This window comes from Palaemon carinicauda, chromosome 27 (assembly GCF_036898095.1).
Source record: "Palaemon carinicauda isolate YSFRI2023 chromosome 27, ASM3689809v2, whole genome shotgun sequence".
Taxonomy (NCBI): Eukaryota; Metazoa; Arthropoda; class Malacostraca; order Decapoda; family Palaemonidae; genus Palaemon; species Palaemon carinicauda.
The window spans coordinates 13,477,073-13,501,784 of NC_090751.1; the positions used below are offsets into that span (position 1 = coordinate 13,477,073).

Consider the following 24,712-nt stretch of genomic DNA (forward strand, 5'->3'; position numbering starts at 1 on the left):
ACACAAAGTAACAAAAATGCTATACTGTACCCCCTATTAAGCCCTTACTCTATAACATATGTAAGAGCAGGCATTTTATCTGCTTGTTCACATATATTTTGATTCTAAAATTCCTAAATACATTTAAATATTGTAATCTTGTGCATTACATTAGTTGCTAGTGCCAGTGCCAAATTTACCCCTCCCCCCTTATTTACTTAGAGCATCAGTATGGCCACTTTCTTGACTACTATTTTCTTTTGCTTTCTCGTCAAATAAGTACCTAGTATTGATTTCAAGAGATATTGTTTTGTAACATTGTACCATCAGTTGATCATTCAATCTTTCAATTAGTTTTTTGGATGCCTTGTAATTTTCTTGTGAATAATCTCACTCTACATAATCTTTTGGTTCTCTGTCTATCAGTAATAAATTAGATCTTCATGGACTGTTGGGTACAATGAAGTACTTGAAATGAATTATTTTTTTTTTAAATTAATTGTTCTTCCTGATGGTACGGGAAATTTATTTTTTTTCACGGTCTTATCTGTCCTATCTTGAGACGACACGATTCGTGTGTCCCTCTGACATTTCGATATCCTCCACTGCTTATGTTCTTCCTTTAGTGTGCATTATTTTTGAAGTGCCAATTTCATTATTCAGCTTTCTCTTTTCATCTTTTATATACTGCACATACTTTTATAAGGATTTCTATGCAATAAATGTAAATTATTAAAGGACAAAACATACAAATAAGTTATGAATATTCGAGGACCAATATTTGTGAAGGGTTAGTGGTTTAATACTGTTGGCAAATGTTGTCATCTTGAAATCTGTATCCATTTGCTGTTCCAAAAGTGCTGGATTTCGTGACCACTGACCAGGCTGATTATAGCTTTAATAAAGTGAATTGTTGTATATAAACTTCTAAATCAAAATAAATGTTGTATGGTGAGGCAGTTAATGCCCTATTAGGCAACCATACATAAATGTCAAAAGCACAAAATATCTACTCTACTGTATGTAAAAATCTCAAAGGAATGAGGCCTTTACTGTACTACAATTAAGGGTCAGAATCTGGTCTTGACTTACATAAATATGTTTTAAAGTAAATTGTTATGCTTATAGACTCAATATTTAAGATACTGTATTTCTGGTGTCATAAGACACTACCAGTGGTAAAGACGCACCCTCAAATTAGCTTAGCATTTTTTTTTGAAAAAAGAAATTGAGGATTTTACAGTTCTCAGCAGCAATTCCTAATCGCCGACTACAGTATAGTGAGATTTTTGTCTGGCACAGTCAACTTTCATATTTTGGGTGTGTTATGAAATGTTTAAGTTAATATTAATTAGTTGCACTCCGGTTATTCCAATTTAATTACAATTTCATATAAGAAACCACTAAATCAGTCATAGTTGCCACCACAACTACTCGTTTAGCGTTCCAAGTGTTGTTTACTGAAAGCAGTGTTCCCAAGTGTTGTTAACCCTTTTACCCCCAAAGGACGTACTGGTACGTTTCACAAAACACAACCCTTTACCCCCATGGACGTACCGGTACGTCCCTGCAAAAAAAAATGCTATTGACAATTTTTTTCAATTTTTTTTTTTTTATAATTCTTTGAGAAAATTCAGGCATTTTCCAAGAGAATGAGATCAACCTGACCTCTCTATGACAAAAATTAAGGCTGTTAGAGCAATTTGAAAAATATATACTGCAAAATGTGCTTGAATTAAAAATAACCCTTGGAGGTTAAGGGTTGGAAATTTCCAAATAGCCTGGGGGTAAAAGGGTTAATCACATTTTGGTAAAGAAGTAAAATTCCAGTAATGTTTTCCAAATTCCTCGTATTGCTTACACATTTTCACACAAACTTAATTACTGAAAAAGTCTAGAAATTCCTTTAAGTGGAATACTTTTCCAACTGTATGTGACTCTAGATCTAGTTTGAGGTTTTTTATTTTTTTTTTTAAGGTGGTATTCAGCAACTGTCTGTCTGTGTGTATTAATTCAGAACTCTGGCAACAATGTCAATATCAAAATACTGCTTTATTACAAAATATCAACAAAATATGGGGAAATAGATAAAGACTGCATAAACAACTAAAATGTCATAGCCTCGTCTACTGGGAAACCACTAGTTGGCAGGTTTGCTTGTAGAAGGGGATTAGCGAGTCATCAGCTGATTACCAAAACAAATAACTTGCTACTGTACAACTTAAACGAAGTGCAATATGAAAATAAATTTATTTATTACTTATGAATGATAATTGTAGGTTTATATTTTATATCTGGTGAGTGAGTGCTTATACGTCATTAGTTGGATGTCTCAGGGTTGTCAAACTTCCCTATAAAAAATATTCTTAATGTTGAGACACAGGATAATTTTGGGGGGCATTTTTCAGAAAAAAGGTACATCTTATGACACAGGAAATAGGGTATTTCTTACTTCCCTTTGTTGGCAAAGCATTAATAAAGAACTTGATGTTGCATTCCTCCCAATACCTTTCAAGCCTGGTGATTTCATGATATTTTTTATCCGTTGTTCTGTAAGTTCGTTGGTGCATCATGTTCATGTATTGATTATTTGAGTTACACATTTTTCTAAAACCAGATTAACCTGCTGCCATCTGTGATGCCCGACCAGTTGCCTACTCCTCCACCGTCAGTTGCTGATCCAAGAGTGTTGAAGCCTGATATGTTGGATGTCTTCAACGGAGACATTGTCACCGTAGAACCAGTAGTAGATCCTCGTTCTGAAAAAACGCAAGCTTGTGTTTATGACGACGTTCTTTTGGAAAGCCATGCTGCAGACGCGATGGAACTTTTCTGATGTTATCAATTCACTGTTAGAGTTAATTTCAGTGTTCATAGTCATACATTTTGGGGTGTGAGAATATATGATTATTGTAAAGTTATAGCTTCTCTTTCAAGACTTACTGGTAGCTTTTGTCTTCATGGCAAGAAAATCGTATATTGTTTTCCAAAGGTAAATACATTTTTATCTGTTCTAATTGCATCGAATATTGTGTTAAGAAACATTGGAATTATTGTGACTTTATGGTTCAGATCTATAATGCTTTGTATCTATCTTTATCATGACTATAGTTTTAGTTTCTATGTTGATATGTTGCAAGTGCCTCTCATAATAAAGTATACTTATAGTTTTCAAAGGAAAGGATTTAGGGTTTGCCCATTAATGGAGATCCCCTATAGATAGTCACAAAATCTTTCATTTTTTTTTGAGAGGTAACTTTTTAAAATTAGTGGATTTTACATAAAGAAATATATAAAAGCAGACTGTTAGCATTTACAATCTCACAAGTGGGTGCGATTAATTTGAGATGTACAGTACTATTATCCAACAGTATATTTATATATATTCATCATTGTTAGGTCACCCATCAATAATGAAAATTGACCACATAGTGGTTTTAAACCATCACAATTATTTTTTGTTCCTGTAGTTCCATGAAGTGTATATTATGTTTTTTGACGTTTTGTAATTTAATTCAATTTTTTTAAGGAAAGAGAATGTTAAATAAAATAATTTTCATTCAGGCCTGGCTTTTTTGTATTATGTTCAAATGCAATGCTGTACTATAATTATATATAATGCCCAAGTAGTATGAGAACATCAGTGGAAAGATAAACTAGGGGAACATTGATTCCTAATGTGAAGGTGAGTTCCAGGCTTTATTTTCATGCTTATTAAGAAATAATTCTCATATTGATATACAGTGATCCCTCGCTACTTCTCGGTTCGACCATCGCGGATTCACCACCTCGCGGATTTTTTTCATAACGCATGTATATACATATATCGCGGATTTTCCGGAAATTTCGAAAATATCGCGATGTGACCAATGGTGCGAGATTGGAGAAAGTAAGGAAAATTAAATCATGATTGATTTTCAATATAAATGAAACTTTGAGGAGCAACAAAGATATCATTTGTGAGAGAGATAGAGAGAGGTAAGGAATGGGAGGTAGTGAAAAGTAGCCCACAGAGAGAGAGAGAGAGAGAGAGAGAGAAAGAGTGTGTGTGTGTGTTGTTTTAAATGTAATAAACAAAAAAATTTGATAGGTTATAACACATTGGTGCTTATGTAATATCAACTGTATAGACGGTTTGAATAAGTTAAGAAATGGTATAAATGATACTTTGTTAGTGTATTCGTACGCTCTCAAGAGCGGCAGCTAGACGTCAGCTGATCTGATCACAGCCAAAGGTAAACCAAAAAAGAAATCAACAATACTCGATTTTTAAAACACACCCGGAACTTAAAAACAAAAGTACACGCTTTCTGAATGTGCAATTAACTATTTAAAGAGTAGCAATTTTTTAGAATAAAATGATGTTTCCCAAAGAATAGTGGTTTGCTGATGAAATCGGATGCCGTATTTTTAGCAACGATTGAAATGGATGTAAACTCGGCATAATTTTTTAGTTTCATGTTTAATTGACACTAAGAAAACTAATTTTAGTTTCTTCATCTATATGTAAGTATTGTATAACACGAAAGAGAGAGAGAGAGAGAATGAATCAGCTGTTGTAATCGAATGCTGTGTTTTTGTTTCGTGAGAATTTCATCGCCACGACTAACAACATACTGTACTGAACTTTACAGTATTATACAGACTACTGTAATATGATAAAGTAAAATATTTGTAATAACCTATTTTATATGAAATAGGGCTATTTTTTTTTTTTAAATTTACATTTACATACGTAAAACAACTCTCTCTCTCTCTCTCTCTCTCTCTCTCTCTCTCTCTCTCTCTCTCTCTCTCTCTCTCTCTCGTGTTTTCCTGCTTTGCTACGTATGTATGATTTTATATAGATACGGTAAATAATATTTGTAATAACATATTTTCTAAAAGCTTTTACTGTAATATTATTTATCACTTTCATCATGCACGTTAAATGCCTTCGTTTGTTTAGTACGATCGAAGATGGAGCCTACTTTATGACGCCGCCCATGAAGAAAAACATTTCATTTGGAAGTCCTAAGAAAAATTGAGTAAAACATTGGTAATAACAAAAATCAACACACTGCATAATCGATGCAAAAACTAACCTATACAAAGATGTGTACACTAAATGCGTTTGTTTCTTCATTATGATCAGAGATAAACGTAAACAAAACATTGGTTGCTATTTTTTATCATGCTTTTTGGCGTGTTTAGGAAACGCATGATATAAAATCGCCTTTAATATTTGTGCCTGTTTTAGTTTAGGGTACTGTAGTACATGCATTAAGTGTTCTGTACATTAAAGGGTAGTTTGTTAACAGTACTACGCACAAGGGAAGATTTTAAAAGTCTGAATATACATGCTAAATAAATATGTAAATATGGTGTCACTACTTCGCGGATTTTCACCTATCGCGGTCGGGTCTGGAACCTATCTACCGCGATAAACGAGGGCTCACTGTATATCTGCAAAGCAAAAACAATAACTTTAGATGATTTATCATTTTTGAGCCTTACATTTTTCTGATTGGGAAGTATTTCTTCTTCTTCAAAGTTAGTGTCACAGTTACCCACCATAAGCATCAACTTGTTACTAATTTCTCTTGTTTTCAGGAAATGATTAAAAAGAACATACCTCAGAACAAGTAGGAGGGTAAGTGAAAGGTTTCCATCTCTGTTTCATTTATTTAATAAAATCTGTAATGCTTGTAGACAGTAAGGTTATCATCGAAAAGCAGCTCTCTGACCTTTTCCCTACGCATATACAAACCTTTTGTCCTTAAGTAGAGAATATGTTTTCCGTGCAAGCTGGAACAGTTCTCAACTCATGTTTTCAATTCCACCAAGTACAGACATATTGAACTTTTAATTTTCTTTTCTTTTCAGGAAGTGAACGTTACCTGTGATTGCTATGGTTGTGAAGCAAGATTTGTGCGGCGAAGGGTGGAACTTGAGTCCATTTCTTGTCAAACTGGCAGTCCATCCATCCTTGCAATGTACTTCTTGCTATGACCATGATTGGTCACAATCTTGGCCTCCTGTACAGTGTCCGACATATGCCACCAATGGAAGGAATAGAGCTTTGCTTCTTTCTTACGCTCACTGAAAGCATCTACTTCCACCCCTCCTGCCATTTTGCCCTCACTCAGTCCTAGAGGAGTATGCTTCAGTGGCATGGAGCTCTCAGTCCTAAATTGGTAGGCTTTTCAGGTTCTGGTGGCATGTAAGGTTACCGCCCAGCATTCAGCATACCCCACAGAGGCTTATCTAAGCTTGTGCAAACCACTGACAAGTATGAATAAACAAAAATTTTAAAATTAATTTGTATCTGTTCCAACACGGAGTACAGTGATACCTCGGTACTCGACCATAATCCGTTCGAGATCCGTGTTCGACCTCCGATTTGTTCGAGTACCGAATTTTTTTTCCCCATAAGAAATAATGGTATATATTCTATTCCGTTCCCAAGCACTCGAACAGGCCCAAAATATTAATAAAACGTGTACCTAAACAACAATAATTATCTAAATGTGTATGAAATTGGTCAGAAAATCCTATAAAACAATTTTAAACCATTTACTGTACTAAAATAAAACAATTTTAAACCATTTTCTGTACTGTAGTGAACATACCTTTGAGCAGCGGTTCGATGGCATACAGGGATGGATGTGGAGAGGATGGAAGGGGGAGGTTACTGCTTGGAAGGAGAGTCCCCTTCCATGATGTGGCGGGGTAGTTCTCCTTCAGGAGTTGTTTCTCTCTCCAATGAAAGGGTGGGCAGATCTATTTCAGGGGTTTCTTCTCTTCTTTGTCTCTTCTTTGGAGGAGAAACAGGCTTTGATGTAGCAGCTTTCTTTTCTTTTGTGAAAAACTGGTCTATTGTTAATTGTTTCAATGTTAGCCTATCTTTCATTGGCTTGTGACCTGGCATCTTCGTCTCGTCCTTGGTAATGTACGTATTGGCTGGCATTTTCTTCCAAAATAACCCAGTCTCATCACAATTAAAGACTTGTTGTGCGATCAAATTTTGTTCATTTATGTACCGATCGAATTCCCCCACGTATTTATCGGCTGCAATTTGATCCGAACTAGCTGCCTCCCCATGCCTAGTAACACGATGAATACCTGTTCTATTACGAAACTTTTCAAACCAACCCCTGCTCGCTTTAAATGTAAATGAATCACTTTCACTGGTACTCGGACTTTTCTTCACTAATTCTTCATAGATATGCAACGCTTTTTCACAAATGAACGCTTCACTAACACTTTCCCCGGCCAACTGTTTTTCTTTAATAAATATTAAAAGCAACTTTTCCATCTCCTCAATCACTTGTGGCCTTTGCTTAGTTACCGCCGTAACTCCCGTTGCAACATTCGCCTTCTTAATCATTTCTTTATGCTTTAAAAACGTAGAAATGGTCGACTTCGCCATTCCGTATTCTACCGCTAAATCGGACACTCGTACACCATTCTCATATTTCGCTATAATTTCCTTCTTCAACTCGATCGTTGTTCGCACTGTTTTCCTCTTCTCCTTCCCCTTAACACTCATTACTTTCTTGGGACTCATTATGAAAGCTAAAAAAGCAATTAAAAGCACTGAAAATCACTAAATCACAACGAATGCTGATCGCGCGTTGTCTGAGTGACGCTCTCGAGAGAACTGATGCTTCCCGAACAAGCGAGAGTGGCCGAGATGGCGCGATCATCACAAAGCCCATGCGGTCGTCACGTGTTCGGCTGGTCGAGTACCGAATTTTTGGTCGAGCACCGCAGCAAAAATTTCTCGAAAATTTTGGTCGAACTCCGAATTGTTCGAGTATAGAGTCGTTCGACTACCGAGGTATCACTGTACTTACTTCGAATTACTTTCTTAGGAGTATCTGGGATTCTCCTTCCAACCGACCAGAATTTTGTGTAGTTTCCCCTATCTCGGTTTTCTATAGTGGGTCCCTCTGTGGCGGATAGATACTCGCCCTGAGGCGACCCGGGTCAGCGTGCGAGAGCGTGGGCTAGGTCTCGGTCACCAGTAAGCTTCTGGTCGTGGCGTGATTAACATCTCGCCGCTCTCTCACATCCCGTGCGACCCTTTGTGTCCCCACGTGGTTACCACGTGTTTACTGATTCCCTTGTATCCTTTCATCCACCTCTTTCCCCTGTGTTCTTGTGTTGCTTGGTGCTTTTGTGTTATAATATGGATCACCAACGTTGTTGCCCCTGGCCTAATGCTGGCAAATCGTGTGGTGCGTTTCTCTCTAAACCGGAGGTTGATCCGCATAGCCTGTGTTTGTCGTGCAGGGGTAGTGTGTGTTCCCCGTCCGCCACGTGTCTGGAGTGTGAGGCCTGGCCCGAAATCCAGTGGGTCTTGTACGGGATGAAGAAGAGGAAGGCGTCTTAAGAGATTCCCTAAGAAGGCTGGCACCGCCCCACCCTTGACGTCGCCCACGGTTCCCTCGGAGAGAGGTTCCCCTTCACCTTCCCCTACCCAGAGTAGGAGACGAGGTAAGTCCATTGCGGGGAAGCGGCCCATTGCTGCTCCCCATGAGTCTGATGTTCCTGATGTGGGGGATGTTGCTTCTTCGCAGGCGTGTAGGGGGGCGGGAGTGTGCTCGAGAGACGAGGTCCTGGTGCCTACAGGGCCCGTCTTGACCGAAGACCCGGTGTGGGGGAAGACTGCTCTGCCTCCTTCCCCCGCATCATGGCAATGTGTTTCAGGTACTTCTGCACCTGGGGGAGAAGCGGACAAGGAGAGATCGCCGACAGGTTCGTCGGACCCCGACTCCATTGTTTGGACGGCGCCTAGGGACGCCCTTCAGGTCGCCGATGAGGCAAGAGGAAGAGGTCGACAACTGGTTCGCGTCCAGGAAGGCTATACGGATTCCCCCACCGCCATCGTCGACGCTCCCGCCCGACTTTATGCAGCCTTTCACGCAGGTGAAGCAGCACGTAGACCCTACATCAGCATCGGAGGTCTCGGAGGACTCGGCAAGCTCTTCTTCCTCCTCGTCTTCGTCCTCCTCTTCACCATCCTCGTCAGACTCATCCTCTTCGGAAGACTCCGGTCCCCGGGAGTCGAGAAAGAAGCGGAAGAGGTCCTGGAGGAGGAGGTCTCGCTCCCGTCCAGCCCCGTCCAGGAAACGGGCACGGACCTTCAAGAAGAAAAGCAAGAAAGGGAGTTCGTCCAGCAATAAGTGGGTCCGTGTGACAATTCCCCGCAGTGAACTCATCAAGGTAGCCTCCGCTCCAGGCTCATCCGGATGGCCCGCTAGAGCCACATCTTCGCCCTCGCGACACGGGGCCTCCAGTCGGTCCGCCCGTCGATCGAAGCCATCGGCACAAGTCGGCTTCGCCAAGCCTAAGTCCGCGAAGGCACCGGCTCCATGGGCCCAGCGGAGAGAGCCGCTCCTTCGGCAGGGTAACATGGCCCCTATTCCCGGTTCCACAGCAGTTCTATCCAAGCACCCTGAGCAACCGGAAGTTCATCATAGGCCCCTGGCCCCACGGAGCTCCTCGGGAGGGGGTAGACCCATGACGGCTACCTCCGTCTCAGCGGAGCAACCTGTGCTGGAAGTTCCCGCGCCATTGGTACGGCAGGAGAGAGAGGACCTAGCCTCCCATATGGCTGTCCATCCATGATCGACCGTGTACCCGACACGGAGGATCAGGTGGCGGAAGGACTAATAGAAGGGAGAGAGTGCTCGGCAGATGACGTCTCCTCCTATAGAAAGGTGCTGGTGCTGATCAGGCGGCACCACAGGCTGGACGACCCGAAGTCCTCAACAGAGCAGGCCTGGTTCTCGGGTCTGGGCAGGTTAGTAGACAACCCCGTCCAACAAAAGCCGTCCCTAACCCTTTCTCTGGCCCCGGACGTTAGGTTGGGGATGGACCATGTCGACAGATACGTAGCGGGTCAAGCGGACTCTCTCAGGGCCCAAGGGTCCTTCAAACTGCTTCTGGGGTAAAGGACCCAGAAGCAATTTTATGTCCCGGACGGGCAGCATGCAGGTCCCCGCGCAGTTGAAGTGGCGATAGCCACACTTAACCAGGGCAGTGCAGAGGACAGGGCCTCCTCTGCACCAGTGTGTTTTTCCCCAGCGGAGGCCGCGATGATGGAGGACAGGGCCCAGGACATAGTCAACGTCACGTCGTGGCTGGACTGGTTGGCTTGTACCCTAGTAGGTTTCCAGTCGTCTCATGATCTGTCAGTGCCGGAAAATCAAATATTACTTCAAGAACTAATGCGCTCGTGGGGGAGGGCAATGAAATTCCTCACCTTCCAGTCCCTCACGCAGACGGCCAACTGGGTCTTACGGAAGAGAGACACCGTTCTCAATAAACTGATCTGTAGGCTACCCGAGAGGGAGGCTTAGTGACTGACGAACTCCCCGGTATGGGGCGACTCCGTCTTCCCCCTGAAGGCAGTGGAGAGAGCGATGGAGAGGGTTAGAAAAATCAAGGAGACAGGAGAGTCCAGCTCCCGGCAACAAGACGTCCTACGCACAGAAGAGTTACACCAGACGGTCCCCACTCCTTGACAGCTCAACCCAGACGAGATTCCCCTTTGGCTTCCTGGCATCAAGCCTCGCAGCCCCCCGTAGGGGAAGCACGACCCCGCAGGCCTCCTTTAGGCCTAACTACTCAAACTCCAGGAGAGGACATTCGAGCCGCGCCGCCAGAAGGTAGGGAGAGACACCCCTACTCCTGCCGAAGCCTCAGGTAAGGGGATGTCTCAAACTCTCTTGGCAAGCTTGGCGGGACAATGGAGCAGATCCATGGACCGTGGCAGTCCTGAGGGACGGGTACAGAGTCCCCATCCTGGCGGACCCGCCCCCTCTAATTCCCGACCGACAGGCGGAGTGGTTGACTCCCAAAGACCCCTTGAAGAAGGCGGCATACAGGAGGAGGTGTCAGCATGCTCTCCAAAGGGGCATTAGAACTAGTCAAGATCCCCTCCCCGGGGTTCTACAGCAGGCTCTTCCTGGTGGAGAAGGCAACAGGGGGTTGGAGGCCGGTCATAGACCTTTCGGCCCTCAACAAGTTCATATGCAAGACCGACTTCAAGATGGACACCCAGAAGTCGGTGATGATAGCCTTGAGGGAGGGAGACTTCATGATTTCCCTAGACCTCAAGGACGCATATTTTCAGATCCCCGTCCACCCCTCCAACAGGAAGATCCTAAGGGTGAAGTGGGGTTCCCAGTCATTGAAGTTCAGAACCCTATGCTTCGGGCTGTCGACAGCACCTTAGGTCTTCGCGAGGGTCTTCACAACAGTGTCAGTCTGGGCTCACGAGCAGGGCATCCGCCTGATCCGGTACCTAGACGACTGGTTGTTGCTTTCAGCCTAGAGGAAACACTGAAGGAGTAAGGCGCGAAGCTTCTACGGTTCTGCAAGGACTTGGGTATCACCATCAACCTAGAAAAGTCACAATTGATACCCTCCACCAGGATGACCTACCTGGGGATGTTTCTAGACACCAAGTTGGGGAAGGCCTTCCCCTCCTCAGAGAGGTTAGAAAATTTGGACCGAATAATTCTCCCCTTCTTATCAAACCTCCCAAGGAGAGCCAAAGACTGGCAGAGGTTAGTGGGCCACCTGGTGTCGTTAGAGAAGTTAGTCCCCCGGGGGAGACTCAAGCTAAGGGCGGTTCAGTAGAACCTAAAAGAACTCTGGTCCCCGGGGGAGTCCCCGCACAAGTTAGTCACAGTGTCAACGGAGACGAAGGAAACCCTGAAATGGTGGTACGACAAGGCGAACACCCTCAAGGGAATGCCTCACGGACGCATCGAAGGAGGGATGGGGAGCCCATCTTCTCGACGAATGAACAAAGTGAAGGTGGTCCCCCGAGGAAAAGAACTTTCTTATAAACGTCCTGGAACTGATAAAAGGGCGTGCTTAGAATTCGTCCACCTTCTCCGGGGAACACGGTGGCGTTAATGTGCGACAACGCCACGGTGGTAGCCTATGTGAAAAAGCAAGGAGGGCTAAAGTCGAAGGAGTTGTGTGGTCTCACGACAAAGATCCTGGATGGGCCGAAAAGGAGCACATTGAGCTCACAGCCAGGTTCATTCCAGGGAAGAGGAATGTCCTAGCTGACGGCCTCAGCAGGATGGGCCAAGTAGTAGGGTCGGAGTGGTGCCTAACCCAGAAGTGGCCCAGACAATCATCCTGAGATGGGGATTGCCGGTGATAGACCTCTTCGCCACAAAGCTCAACGCACAGCTCCCCGTGTTCTGTTCTCCAGTGCCATACCCACCAGCAGCGTTTGAGGACGCCTTTTAATACTCTTGGGATGGCCTCGACGTTTATGCCTTCCCTCCCTTTGGGACCCTCAGACAGGTCCTCAAAAGAGTCAGACAAGCGAAGAACCTGCGGGTGACTTTGGTAGCGCCCCGGTGGCCGGAGAGGGAGTGGTTTGCAGATTTAAAGGAACTAGCGGTCCTTCCACCCTGGCCGCTTCCGGACAGAGAAGACCTCCTCCGTCAGCCCCACTTCCAAAGGTTTCACGAAAATCCTCGGTCCCTCCGCCTACACGCGTGGAGCTTATCGAGCGTCCATGAGGAAAGAGGGATACTTGTCTAAGACCGCCACGAAGATGTCGACGGTCCTCAGTCTCGGTTTATCAAGCTAAATGGGCCACTTTCACGAAATGGTACGCCTCCCAGAACCTCAGGCCGCTGGATGCCTCCATTCATAAGATAGCGGATTTCCTAGTCCATTTGAGAGACGACTTAGGCATTTCTATCCCGGCCATCAAGAGTGTCCGAGAAGCTTTGGGTCAGGTCTTTCTCCTCAAGGGAGCTTCCCGGCAGATCTCAATGCTCATCAAGAGCTTCAAACAATCGTGTTCTCCCCGTTCCTCTACAGTGCCTCAGTGGGACGTTGCCAGAGTCCTTAAGGCCCTGTCTAGGCCACCCTTCGAACCCCTCAGGGACATCCTTGACAAAGACCTCACCCTCAAGACTGTCTTCCATCTCCCCCTGGCCTCTGCTAAACGAGTTAGCAAACTCCCTGGGCGGTCGTACGAGGTTTCACACTCAAAAGGGTGGAAGGATTTGAGTTTCAAGTTCTTGCCCGATTTTGTGGCCAAGACGCAGAACCCCGCCTCCTGGGACCCTAGGTTTGAGGACTTTTCAGTTCCAGCGATTCCGCGATCAGACAACCCAGGGGATTTGTTGCTATGCCCAGTCAGGGCAGTTAGGAAATACCTGGAAAGGACAGCCAGACTTCGCCCTGGTATTAAGAGCCTGTTTGTCTCCTCGGGCCCGGTAAAGAAGGCAATGTCCAGGAACACCATCTCCTTCTGGTTACGTCAAGTTATACAGTAGTTTCAGAAATATAAATATATTTATATATCCACCGATAATGGCGGACCCCCTGTGGGAACTCGGGGTTTTGGGTGGCAAAAACATACCGGGGAAACGGTATATAATGGTAAAACAAGCCTTTTCTTCTCTATACATTACCTTCTTGGATGTATAATAAACCAATGAAAAAATAAGTTTTCTATAACCTATACTAACGGTATATTTTTAATTTATTTGTCGACATTCTACAGGTCGGTTGTAGTCTCATTCGTTAGTTCGTACATACCAGTTTTCGACCTTCAGTGCATAAACTCCTCCAACCTGCGCATAAACTCTGCCTCCACCAATGGGATCACTTTTCTTGCAACCCCTCCCCATTTTCCCCCCTATGTCATTTTACCCACCAAATTACAGTATTCGACTTCACCCGTTTATTAAAGTATTTTACTTGATTCAGTACAACTATACCATTCCTTTTATGTATTACCCCCGTGTACATATTTCGTTTGACCCAAGAATTAAAGGTTTTATTATCCGATTTCTTATAAAATCACCTCAATTTATATTTCCATTAAATATTATTTGTACACTCCATTTTATATTGCTATATTACTTTTATACATTTTGTTATTACCTTGTCACGCCCAGATTTCACATAAATACTTGCTCTGGACAAGTTTCCCACTCTGGTTCATTCATGTTTACGCTCTAGACTCCATTGTTTTTCCCGTTAACTAACCACGAACCCATACATAAGGAAATTTGCACAAGGGGGTTAATATTTCCCAACCTCCACCTTCCAACAAACCCTTTTCTGTGGAAACCTTTGTCCAAGTCAGGTCTTTGTTAGTTGAAGTGACGTTTTTTGCGTATTTTACGATGGAAGTTATAGAAACTTTTAAAAACTGCAGTATTCCATACTTAAAAAGCATTTTGGTGAATTTCAATGTTGATAATTTTCTTAAACCTCAATGTAACAGCCCAACCTTTACAGTGTCCCAAGTGCAGTACTAAAACTAAGATAGCTAGGACAAAGAAGAAACGGCGATGTGGATATATAGACGTTAAGACGTCACAGTCGCAACACCCCCGGGTGACCCAAAAGTTTCGTTGTCCCGGTCATAAAAGTGTCATTAATTAATTTAATTTTAATGTGTTAATTTTACTAGCATTTTAGTGTGCAAAGCTCAACATAACCGCTTGCCAGTACATACGAGCTTCATGTTTTATTTTCCTGCGAGCCAGTGGTGGAACAAGAACCACTATATTTAGTGTTGCTAATGTTAACGTAATTATCGTAACATTGCTAATGTTACGCTAACATTGCTCTTGTTAGTGTGCGCAGCTCAACATTACCGTTTGACAGTACTTGCGAGTGAAGTGAGCCCGAATTGGAACAAGAACCATTACATTTGAACATTTTAACAGAAAATATATGTTTTCCTCTATTAAATAAAGTGATTCAACCAGTTTTCACCTAAATTTCAACTGCAACATTAACCAGTTCGGCTACTTGAAGTTAGTCGAACTAGTTGTTCCATTTGTTTGCGGCTGAAATGTAGGTTAAATTGGGTTACTGTATATCATGTTATTTACTACAGGAACAATAAGTTTTCTGTTCGAAATGATAATCTGTAACACAGTAAAACTTTACCAAAATTTACTAACTTTTCAAGATATCAGTAGGAAGCAAGTAATAAGAGATGCAGCCGTTTCCTAGTCCACTGCTGGGCAAAGGCCTCAGCCATTTCAATTAATGTCAGAGGTTTAGCCATTTTTCATCTCTGCGTGAAAATGGGGTAGCTTTTGGGATTAGTTTGGGTGTCGTAGTCCTGACTGGTACAGTTTTGTTGATTATGGCGATACACAAACCCTTTCACCCATGTTAAGGTATCCCCAAGCAGAAAGAGCAGAGTAATAAAAGTTGGTTTAAATACATTGACATCAAATTACCATATAAGAGGGAAAAGAATACCAAGAATACACCCTCAGTTCTGAAACAGTTTTTGTAATTCTAAATCACCGTAACATATCCGATAATGTACTTATTTTGGCAATTACGGTCTTCGTTATGTGGTTCCATTTTGTCCAAGGATTAAACGAAACTTTGAGACACGAGTCTCTCCATTTCTATTTCCCGACTTTAATCCACAGGACAAAGTAATGTATGTAATCCACGACAGACTATTAAGCCAGCGTTTCAAGGCAAAACACTGTATGTCATATTCGAAGTGACACTATTTACCGAACACTAAAAAAAGCTTTAAAAATGTTTTCCTTTTTCAAGTTTCCACGGACTCGAAACATAACTGATTACCGCGTTATTTGTGGCAAATTACCAGATGTGTTAGTGTAAAAATTCCCCAAACTCTTGACAAAAAATTCCCAAAACAACCCAAAAAGTCCCTATTTCCACAAATATATTCAACTAATATAGAAATTACTCACCATAATTCTTCTAAGCGTAAGTAAACTAAATTCAACAATATAGAGGTTTACTCATCTTTGTTTCTTCTTCACAGAAACTTTTGCAGAATATCCCCATCACTATCAGACACCCGAAATTCCCAAATCCAGGAATAAATTCCCAAATCTAGGGATAAATCTCCATAGCTGGCAACTCTGGTTTGGTGAAAAAGCAAAGATTTTGTATGATTAGTTGACGAAAACCATTAAAGTGGCGAACAATTGATTTTACTCATTTTGCTTGTTTGGTTTTCAAGTCTGTTTTATATTCTAATCAGATTTCCTTCAGTTAATCTTAGTTTTAAAGTTTCTCATATTTTGTTCTCTTAATTGTATTCTGCCCAAAATAATTTCATTCTTCCATGTAACTGTAGGCCCTACTCGTGATCATGCAATAATAAAATATTATATATATATATATATATATATATATATATATATATATATATATATATATATATATATATATATATATATATATATATATATATATATATATATTCACTTCTTTATTATATGTTTCAACGACGTTACCGCGGAGTTGCTTGCAAATCTAAATGTCCTTAATAATATTGTTCATCATGAAATCAAATTTGGTATCCATTACTTCTTGACATTTCTATATATACCAACCCTGTGGTTAATGGCATTCAACTTATTGCTTTTCAATACTCTAACCGACTGTGCATATTATTTCTAGCTATCAAACTCTGGTAACTTATGCAATAATATAAAAAAAAATATGCACCTAACGTACTCATAATATAGACAGTATAAGTTATTCAAATTCTCAATAATGAACTTTCTTTGATTGATTTTGTAGGCTATAGACATGGTGTGTTCTATATCCAAAGCCATTGTTGCTACGTGAAATTGCATACAGTAATTTGAAGCTAATGCTTCCCAAGAGTCACATCAATATTTAGAGATAAAGAAATTACTGCTAGCCTGTTTGTGTTAATTAACATAAATTTAAACACAAATAACGATAAAAATACTGAAGATATTCAAATAATTCATCGCAATCAAAGGTTTACTTTAAAGGCAAAATATATGAAAAGTACTGGAAATAATAAATGTATGAACATTCTCCCTTAAATGGAATGCAAAGGCAAAATGCTATGAAAATTTTTCCATAGACACTTCTTCCTTACAGTTAACCCTACATTGAGGGGTCGGTTGCCTGGTGCGCTCTCTCCAAAGGCATCCTCTTCCAGCAAGTCTCTCCTCTTCATATCATACTTCACCGTATCTCGCCATCTAATTCTCTTCCTCCCTCTTGTGTGTGTGTGTGTCTAGAATTCTTTAAAATCAAAATAGAAAGAATAATTAGATCTTTTGCAGATATCCCGTAACAGATTGTTGCTGTATAGGACACACACATAAGATTAACGAGATTTAATAACAAAACAAAGGATGAAGTTATCAAGATTATCAACGGGGCTAAGAAAACAGATTGTGCAATTAATCCTATGGCACTATCCGGATTAAAATTAGAAAACTTTTGTAGTCTAGCAGACATAATTTCAAATATAGTACATACTATCCTTGATGAGTGTAAGCTTCCTGATCTGTAAAAGTGGCAATATTTACACCAGTTTTGAAAAGTGGTCTCGATTATCAAGACTTGGGGTTCATACGGACATATTTCGAATCTATCTTTACACTAGAAGTGAATGAATATGCAATTCTTGAACAAATAATTAATTAGTCTTAGAAATAATCGAAGCATTATCAGATATATAGCATTTCCTCACGGCTATTTTTCCTTGTTGGAGCCCTTAGGCTTATAGCATCTTGTTTTTTCAACTATGGTTGTAGCTTAGCTAATAATAACAACAACATTAATAATACAGACAAATGCATTCTAAAGGAGAAGTCAATACGATCTGTTGTAAATGAGCTGGAAATAATGGGTGAGGACAAATATGGCCGCCTGATTTTTCATGATCTTAGTTCAGCTTTTGACAGTTCTGCATAAACTGCTACTTATCAATTTACGACCAATTGGTATTATAGATGAAAACTTTGAGTGTCTTTTTGATTACTTGGTGGACGGAAATCAGTATGTTCAAATTGGAAACTTTTACGCTGTAAAGGCATCATTCTTTCGGATTCTGGTTCACCAAACCCAAGTGCCATCCCAAAACAAGCCTCCTCTCCTCCCACTCGGCGCAACCAGCAGGTGAGTACTTGTAAAGACATCATTCTTTTGGATTCCAGTTCGCTGAATCCATGTTTTGTATTTATCATTCTTTACCTGTACTTACTACATTCTGCTTGTACATACCAATCAATGTACAGTAGATATCTCTGGCCTTTCAGCCAATGTATGTATCATGTCATGTAATGTATTTTATGTTCCGCATTTTCCATATAAAGTTGTATAAGAAAGACAAATCACCGGTCAGACTTGACCTTTGTGAGACGGAGGGTGCTTGCCGCGACCCAGGCACTTCCTTTCCGTCCGCACACCTGTATATAACCAGAATGTCCCGAGCAATATACAAGTCAGATCTCAGCTGCTTCTCATTTCGTGCCCTAACAACTTGATCATATGAACCAATAAACAGAGGGGTACCCCTGGGAAGTGTACAATGCCCAGTCATATTTTGTATCTAAACTATTGGCCTATGTTAAGTACTCCAGAGACATGAATTCACCTGAAGTCCAAGCTTTTTGTAGATGATGCACAATTTTACTCGCACACACACACACACACACACACACATATATATATATATATATATATATATATATATATATATATATATATATATATATATATATATATATATATATATATATATATATATGTGTGTGTGTGTGTGTATTTTATCGTAGTTCATGCAGATTATCAAACTCATACTAGATAAAACTCCAAAGCAGATTAGGACGTTAAATTCTTGATTTTTTTCTATAGTTAGTCCTCATTAGATTCAATTTGATGTTATTAAATCAGATTACGGGATCTTAGTTTTACTGACGATTTCCCTTCAATTCCACCTCATTAATATTTACTTACCTTTTCTGTATGCCAATTTCTCCTTTGATTTTACTCTGCATCACTGAGACCCACGAGGGATAAAGAAAATTGTAATATAGTCAGGTATAGTAGTATATCAGTCGTTCTCTGTCTTCTAGGAACAACAGAGAGCATTGAGATTGGAGGAAAATTGCGACAATTAATAGAGATAAAGAGAGATAAATATACGAAAGATCTGTAAAACCTTCAATGCAGAATAATAAGAAATATGTATGAATGATTATCAAATACTCATTACTTGGGCAACATTGCAGAAATCTGAATATGACCAGTGTCTTGCCTAACAGACTATAAAAATCACTAAGTCTGATGAAAAGAGGATAATTAGAGAGATAACTGAAGATGAATTGAAGAACCCCTATGGAAATTGCTGGAGCAACATCAGCTACAGCATTGAAGAATGTTTTTGTAAATACAGAATGGAAGTAGGAGAAATAAGAAATTGAGAGAAAAAGAATTATAGAAAGGAAAGATGAAACAATTGAAGAAAAGACGAAACGGATGAAATGTTGAGATTCATAGAAGGGAATGGGCCACAACCTTATAGCAGAGAAATTGATTTGGATAAGGCAATCCTCATGATAAAAGCAAGGTTGAACATGGTTAAAATAAAGGAAAATTTCAGGTGAAAATACATAGACGATGTTTGAGACATGTACAAAGAAAAATAAGATAACATAAATAGTTTATTTTCATGCCCAATAATAGGAAAGTTAAGAGAACAAGATATTATTATTATTATTATTATTAACTAAGTTACAACCCTAGTTGGAAAAGCATGATGCTATAAGCCCAAGGGCTCCAACAGGGAAAATAGCCAAGTGAGGAAAGGAAACAAGGAAATGATTAACTTCAAGAGAAGTAATCACAATAAAAAATAAAACATTTTAAGATAATTGACCACATTAAATTAGATCTATCACATATAAACTATAAAAACTTGATAAAAATAAGAGGAAGAGAAACAATGTGGAAAGAGCGTGCTCAAGTGAACCCTCAAGCAAGAGAACTTTAACCCAAAGACGGTGGAAAACCATGGTACAGAGGCTATAATACTACCCAAGACTAGAAAACAATGATTTAATTTTGGAGTGTCCTCCTAGAAGAGCTGCTTACCATAGCTATATAGTCTTCTACCCTTACCAAGAGGAAAGTAGCCACTGAAAAATTACATTGCAGTAGATAACCCCTTGAGTGAAGAAGTAATGTTTTGTAATCTTAGTGTTGTCAGGTGCATGAGGACAGAGGAGAATGTGAAAAGAATAGGCCAGACTATTCGGTGTATGTGTTGGCAAAAAAAAAAAAAAAATGAAGCCGTAACCAGAGAGTGAATATGTTACAAAATTCTAGTAAAGAGCCGGTGATATACCTAAGTGAGTCATGAATCTGAAAGAAATTTAAAAATACCACATTATGTTGCCAAAATATTAACAGTTTTATCCCAACTGATTTCAAGGTAGAATGGGATAAAATTAAAACCTATGAGTTAGGAATAATGAACCATGCCTGACTTTTATGCTCGTTGTCCTATCTACTATTCATTTATTTGTTTACTCAGCAGTTTTTCCTTCTGCAATGCACACCTCTTCTTTAGATATGCCCAGCCTTTTGAGTTAAATCATTCGAATTTCTTCTCTATATCTATAACATTCAAAATATCAGACCAAAGACAATAATTATTGTCTTTGATAACCAATGAGCAGATTTCACGATGTGCCGATGTATAGATTGAAGAGTGTGTAAGCTGTACACTGTTGTTGAGTGTCCTACTAGACTATAATAAATATATATCTACATACTCATAGTATAAATACACTACTCTCATATTAGAATTTGCCTTAGAGAATTTTTTAATATATTCAACGCAGAAAGCTTATTGAAACGACTTTTAAAATACTTTAAAAACAAAAATCCATTACGTCACGTAATGATGCAACTCCGTAAGACGTATTTTGTTGTAGTCTCGTAGTCCTCGAAAGTCGCACTGTTATTTATGTAAACACTGATCGAGTATAATTATACATTACACATTCGGGAAAGTATATTGTAGTAACTTAAACTATGGCTTCAGTGGCTACTGCTACTGTCAGAGCAGTGAAGGGAAGAAGACTAATACCTACAAGAGCAGCTTTAGTGTTGGTAAGAGCTTTGAAATGTAATATCTTGTATGTTGTTGGTTACGTGAATTCCTTAGGCTTAGGCATTTAACTGTATTCATACGTCCTTTCTAGGCTTTATATAAATTTCCTGTAGGTGAACCACCCTTGATTTAAGAGCCTTTGTAGTTGGTTGGGAGGACCAGATCAGTTATTGGAATTTGGGTAAATATTTTTTATAGCACTTTTCTTAATGTAGAAAATATAAGTTGGAGTGTATGTATGATAGCCGCTGACTTTTAATACGGTAGTCTTAGCGGCAGCGCAGGGGGTGTAGCCCCCCTCTAGGTAGGTAAGGACAGATCTTGTAGGTTAGTTAAGGAGGGGGAAGTTTAGGTTAGTTGATGTCCATTATGTAAGCAAAAATGAGGAACTGGCCGCTGATATACAAAGGCTCCTGTAAGTGTTATTGGTGTATTTACAGGTACTTTGGGAGCCTTTGTTGTTTGTTGGGACAGACTAAGTGTAAAATTTTAAAAGATATGACTGGAAAACCACATGTTAAAAGGAAAACTAACATAAGGACACAATCTAACCTAGGAGCCGTATCCCCCTGCGACCTCATCTCAGATTCCTGTAACCTTAGCTTACACTTCAGACTTGGTCTCAACTCTGTATTTGCTTTCCAATCGGTTACTCCTGGTAAGGCAGCACTAGGTAGTACATATCATAGTGGCCAACTGTATGTATTATTATGGCTAACTTAGAATACGGCAGTGTAAGGGGGGTCGCAGGGGCCGTTAGCCCTCCTGTTAGGTAAGTAGGTAAGGACACGGCTTGCAGGTCAGGTTAGGGGGAAAGGTTTAGGTTAGTTTTTAATCCACGCAGTAGGAACTGGCCGCTGATATATAAAGGCTCCAAATCTTAATATTTTGTAAATGTAAAACTAACTTCATATAGTATTTCAGGCAAAAGTAAACTACATTTTCCCCATAAAGATAATCAATTTGATTAATAATAAGAAATTTAGCCCCCATCCCAATGACTACATTTGCCTCGTACGTTGAACTATTCTGATGCAAATAATTAAGAGAAATCCGTATTTTTCAAATTTTAGATGTTTTAAATTTCCAAAAGTTGAGGGGAAAACCGCATTTTAAAGGGAAATAAATGTAAGAAGACCACCTAACCTAAGCTTCTCCACCTTACCTAAGGTTTTCCACCTCACCCAAGGTTTTCTACCTTACCCAAGGTTTTCCACCTTACCTACTGTTTATTTCAAGGCCCATAACGCTCTCCTTTTTTAATATAACTAATGAACTAGGCTTTTAATTAATGTGAAACTGAGACCACCAGAGTTTGAGACACCGACTTAAGAAAAATGGATACAAGCATCCACTCTGCATTATTGTCTTACTTCTGTAAATATATGATACTTTAATTACTAGCGAAACTGGAATTTGCCGTAAGAAATAGACAAGTGCTGGCTAGTTTGGTATTTTTCTCTATATGTTTAATAGGGGCTGGGGCATAATAATAATTATGTTTTTCACCCTAAGTTCATTGTTTACATCTGAGAGACTGAAACGGACTTATTGTACTTGCTTGCTTTCTTTGCATTTCAATGACATATCTTTCAGGTGGTTTTTTTAAATCAATTAACAGCTTACAAGTACTTATTCATAAGTTCCCGGATGTTGTTCTACAACAGCCATTTTTTTTTTCCACCCTCCCCTTCAGTTTCAACTTCACCACCATCACATAAAGACGTCTCCGGGAGGGAATTAAAGTGAATTACATCAATCTATTTAAAAATTTAGTGTGATTTCATTTATGCCGGCAATTGATTATGATAGAAATGCTCTCCGTTCAGTGTATAGGTATTGTTACTCATGTGAAATGAAAAAATAACTGAGAAATAATGCCTCAAAGGTCCGATGGTGACTTGATTTTTAGGGAGACCAACAAATTTTCTACTGCAAGGCTTATGTAAAGATTACCAAATGAAAAAAAAAATGGTGTCAATCATAGGGTAAGGAATTATTTGTGATTTACTTTATCATAATGTAAGGATTTATTTGTGATTTACTTTTAGTTTGTGATCTGGGAACGAGGTCCGGGTAGCGGTTGTGACCTGGGAAATGGGTTCCCGGGATTTTGGGAACTGCTAGGTTAGGTTAGGTGAGTTTGTTAGGCTCTGTAACCTTTTATTAATCTCAAGGGTGTTAAATAATAATTTGTTCCGTAACTAGAATACAAACCACGCTATTTAAAGTGGGTAATTACTTTCGCATAGCTGAAAGGACGAGCCATAAAATTTTAACGAGGGATTATTACCCCACCGCTAGTTACCAGGGAGTAGGGAGGGTAGTTAGCTACCCTCCGCCCTCACACACCTGTGTTGTAGCCCTTCCTCTTCGTCGCCGAGGTCTTCCTTCTCACAAGGGTGTTAGGAGGCGCCTCTTCGGATCTTCATCCTTGCAGTCCCCCGCAGAGGAACCTCGTCCTTCAGCTACCGTTCATGCTACTTCCTTGGACCTGGACCTCTCCGCAGATTGTTCGCGATCTCCTACGCCTGACAGACCTGCCTTCACCTTTCCTGGCTGCTGACGCGCTGTGGGCGCCCACACATCCCGTTTTCAAACGGGCACCTGTCCCTTCGGGGCAAAAGGGGCTTTCACACATTGTGTGTAAGTCCCTTAAGCGCCAGGTTTCCCCTGTGCGCCAGCGTTCGCCTGCGCACTATTGCGCGCAAGCGCTCACCCGGTTACTGCCTCATCTTGCCAGCGCTCTCCTGCACGCCCATGAGCTCCTGTTCGCTCTGCAGTTCCAGAAACTACGCGCCAACAATCTCCTGCTCGCCAACGGACCTCTGCGCGCCCTCCGCCTGATACACGCTATGGACGCCCTCGGTCTCCTGCTCGTCAGTGATCTCCTGCGCGCCAGCGCTCTCCTGCTCGCCAGTGCTCTCCTGCTCGTCAGCGCTCTCCTGCTCGCCCTCGATCTTCGGATCAGGGCTCCAAGGAAAAATCTTCTTCCTCTCTTGCTCGCCAGCGCTCTCCTCCACGATCGCCGACTCGCCACAAGACGTCGCCTGCTCACCATCCCTTGCCTACGCTCCATCGCCTCCAGTCTCCATCGCGCGCCCACTCGCCCACTGCCAGAACTTTGGAAATAGTGAGATAATGCATGACAACATGATACCAACCTATTAAATCCAATCTTCTGTTAATTGTTGTCTTATTCTCTCTTGTAGTATCTTAAGAGTCGCAACACAAAAGCATTACGATAACCTTTTGGACAATGGTGAAGCATTCTGGACATGATATAAAATGTCAACAGTAGGCAGTAAGTAAAGTGTTAGTAGGAGCCCCTGTCAATGCCTGCATCTAACAGACGTATACCTTCCCTAGCACGACTACTTCTCTGACTGCCATGAAAGTTTTTTTTCTTTGTCTTCATTTTCGTAAGAATTACCTATTATTTAAATAATAAACTCAAGCGAGGCTGGAAATAAGTTTTTTTAAACATAATAACTAATCAGTATCTTTAGATTTCATCAAAAAGTAGTACAGTATAAGTCACTACAACTTATATATTATTTGATAACCATATAGAAACTGGGCCCAACGTCATGGTTGACACACTTCATTCCACGCCTAGTTGCCAGGTCTTATTTTCCACTCACTATGCCCATGAAATTAAGATGATGCTTGAATCCATTTTTCTTAAGTAGGTCGGTGTATTAAACTCTGGTGGTTCTGGTTTCACAATCAGAAGCCTAGTTCATTAGTTATATTAAAAAAGGAGGATGTTATGGGCCTTGAAATAGATAGTGA

At 40.7% G+C, this 24,712-nt stretch overlaps 2 protein-coding genes across 2 annotated transcripts in view; both read left to right on the top strand.

Moving 5' to 3' along the window:
• The window catches only part of Phax (phosphorylated adaptor for RNA export), a 56,209-nt gene extending 52,667 nt beyond the window's left edge, over positions 1-3,542 (top strand). Inside the window, exon 9 of the mRNA XM_068350747.1 lies at positions 2,597-3,542. Coding sequence (XP_068206848.1) covers positions 2,597-2,815 — 219 coding nt within the window. The 3' untranslated portion in view covers positions 2,816-3,542. The remainder of the gene's footprint in view (positions 1-2,596) is intronic.
• A 17,151-nt stretch (positions 3,543-20,693) lies between these two features.
• Positions 20,694-24,712, top strand: part of MagR (Iron-sulfur cluster assembly 1 homolog MagR) — a 31,981-nt gene continuing 27,962 nt past the window's right edge. The window contains exon 1 of the mRNA XM_068350748.1: positions 20,694-20,916. Within this exon, the coding sequence (XP_068206849.1) occupies positions 20,839-20,916 (78 nt within the window). The 5' untranslated portion in view covers positions 20,694-20,838. The remainder of the gene's footprint in view (positions 20,917-24,712) is intronic.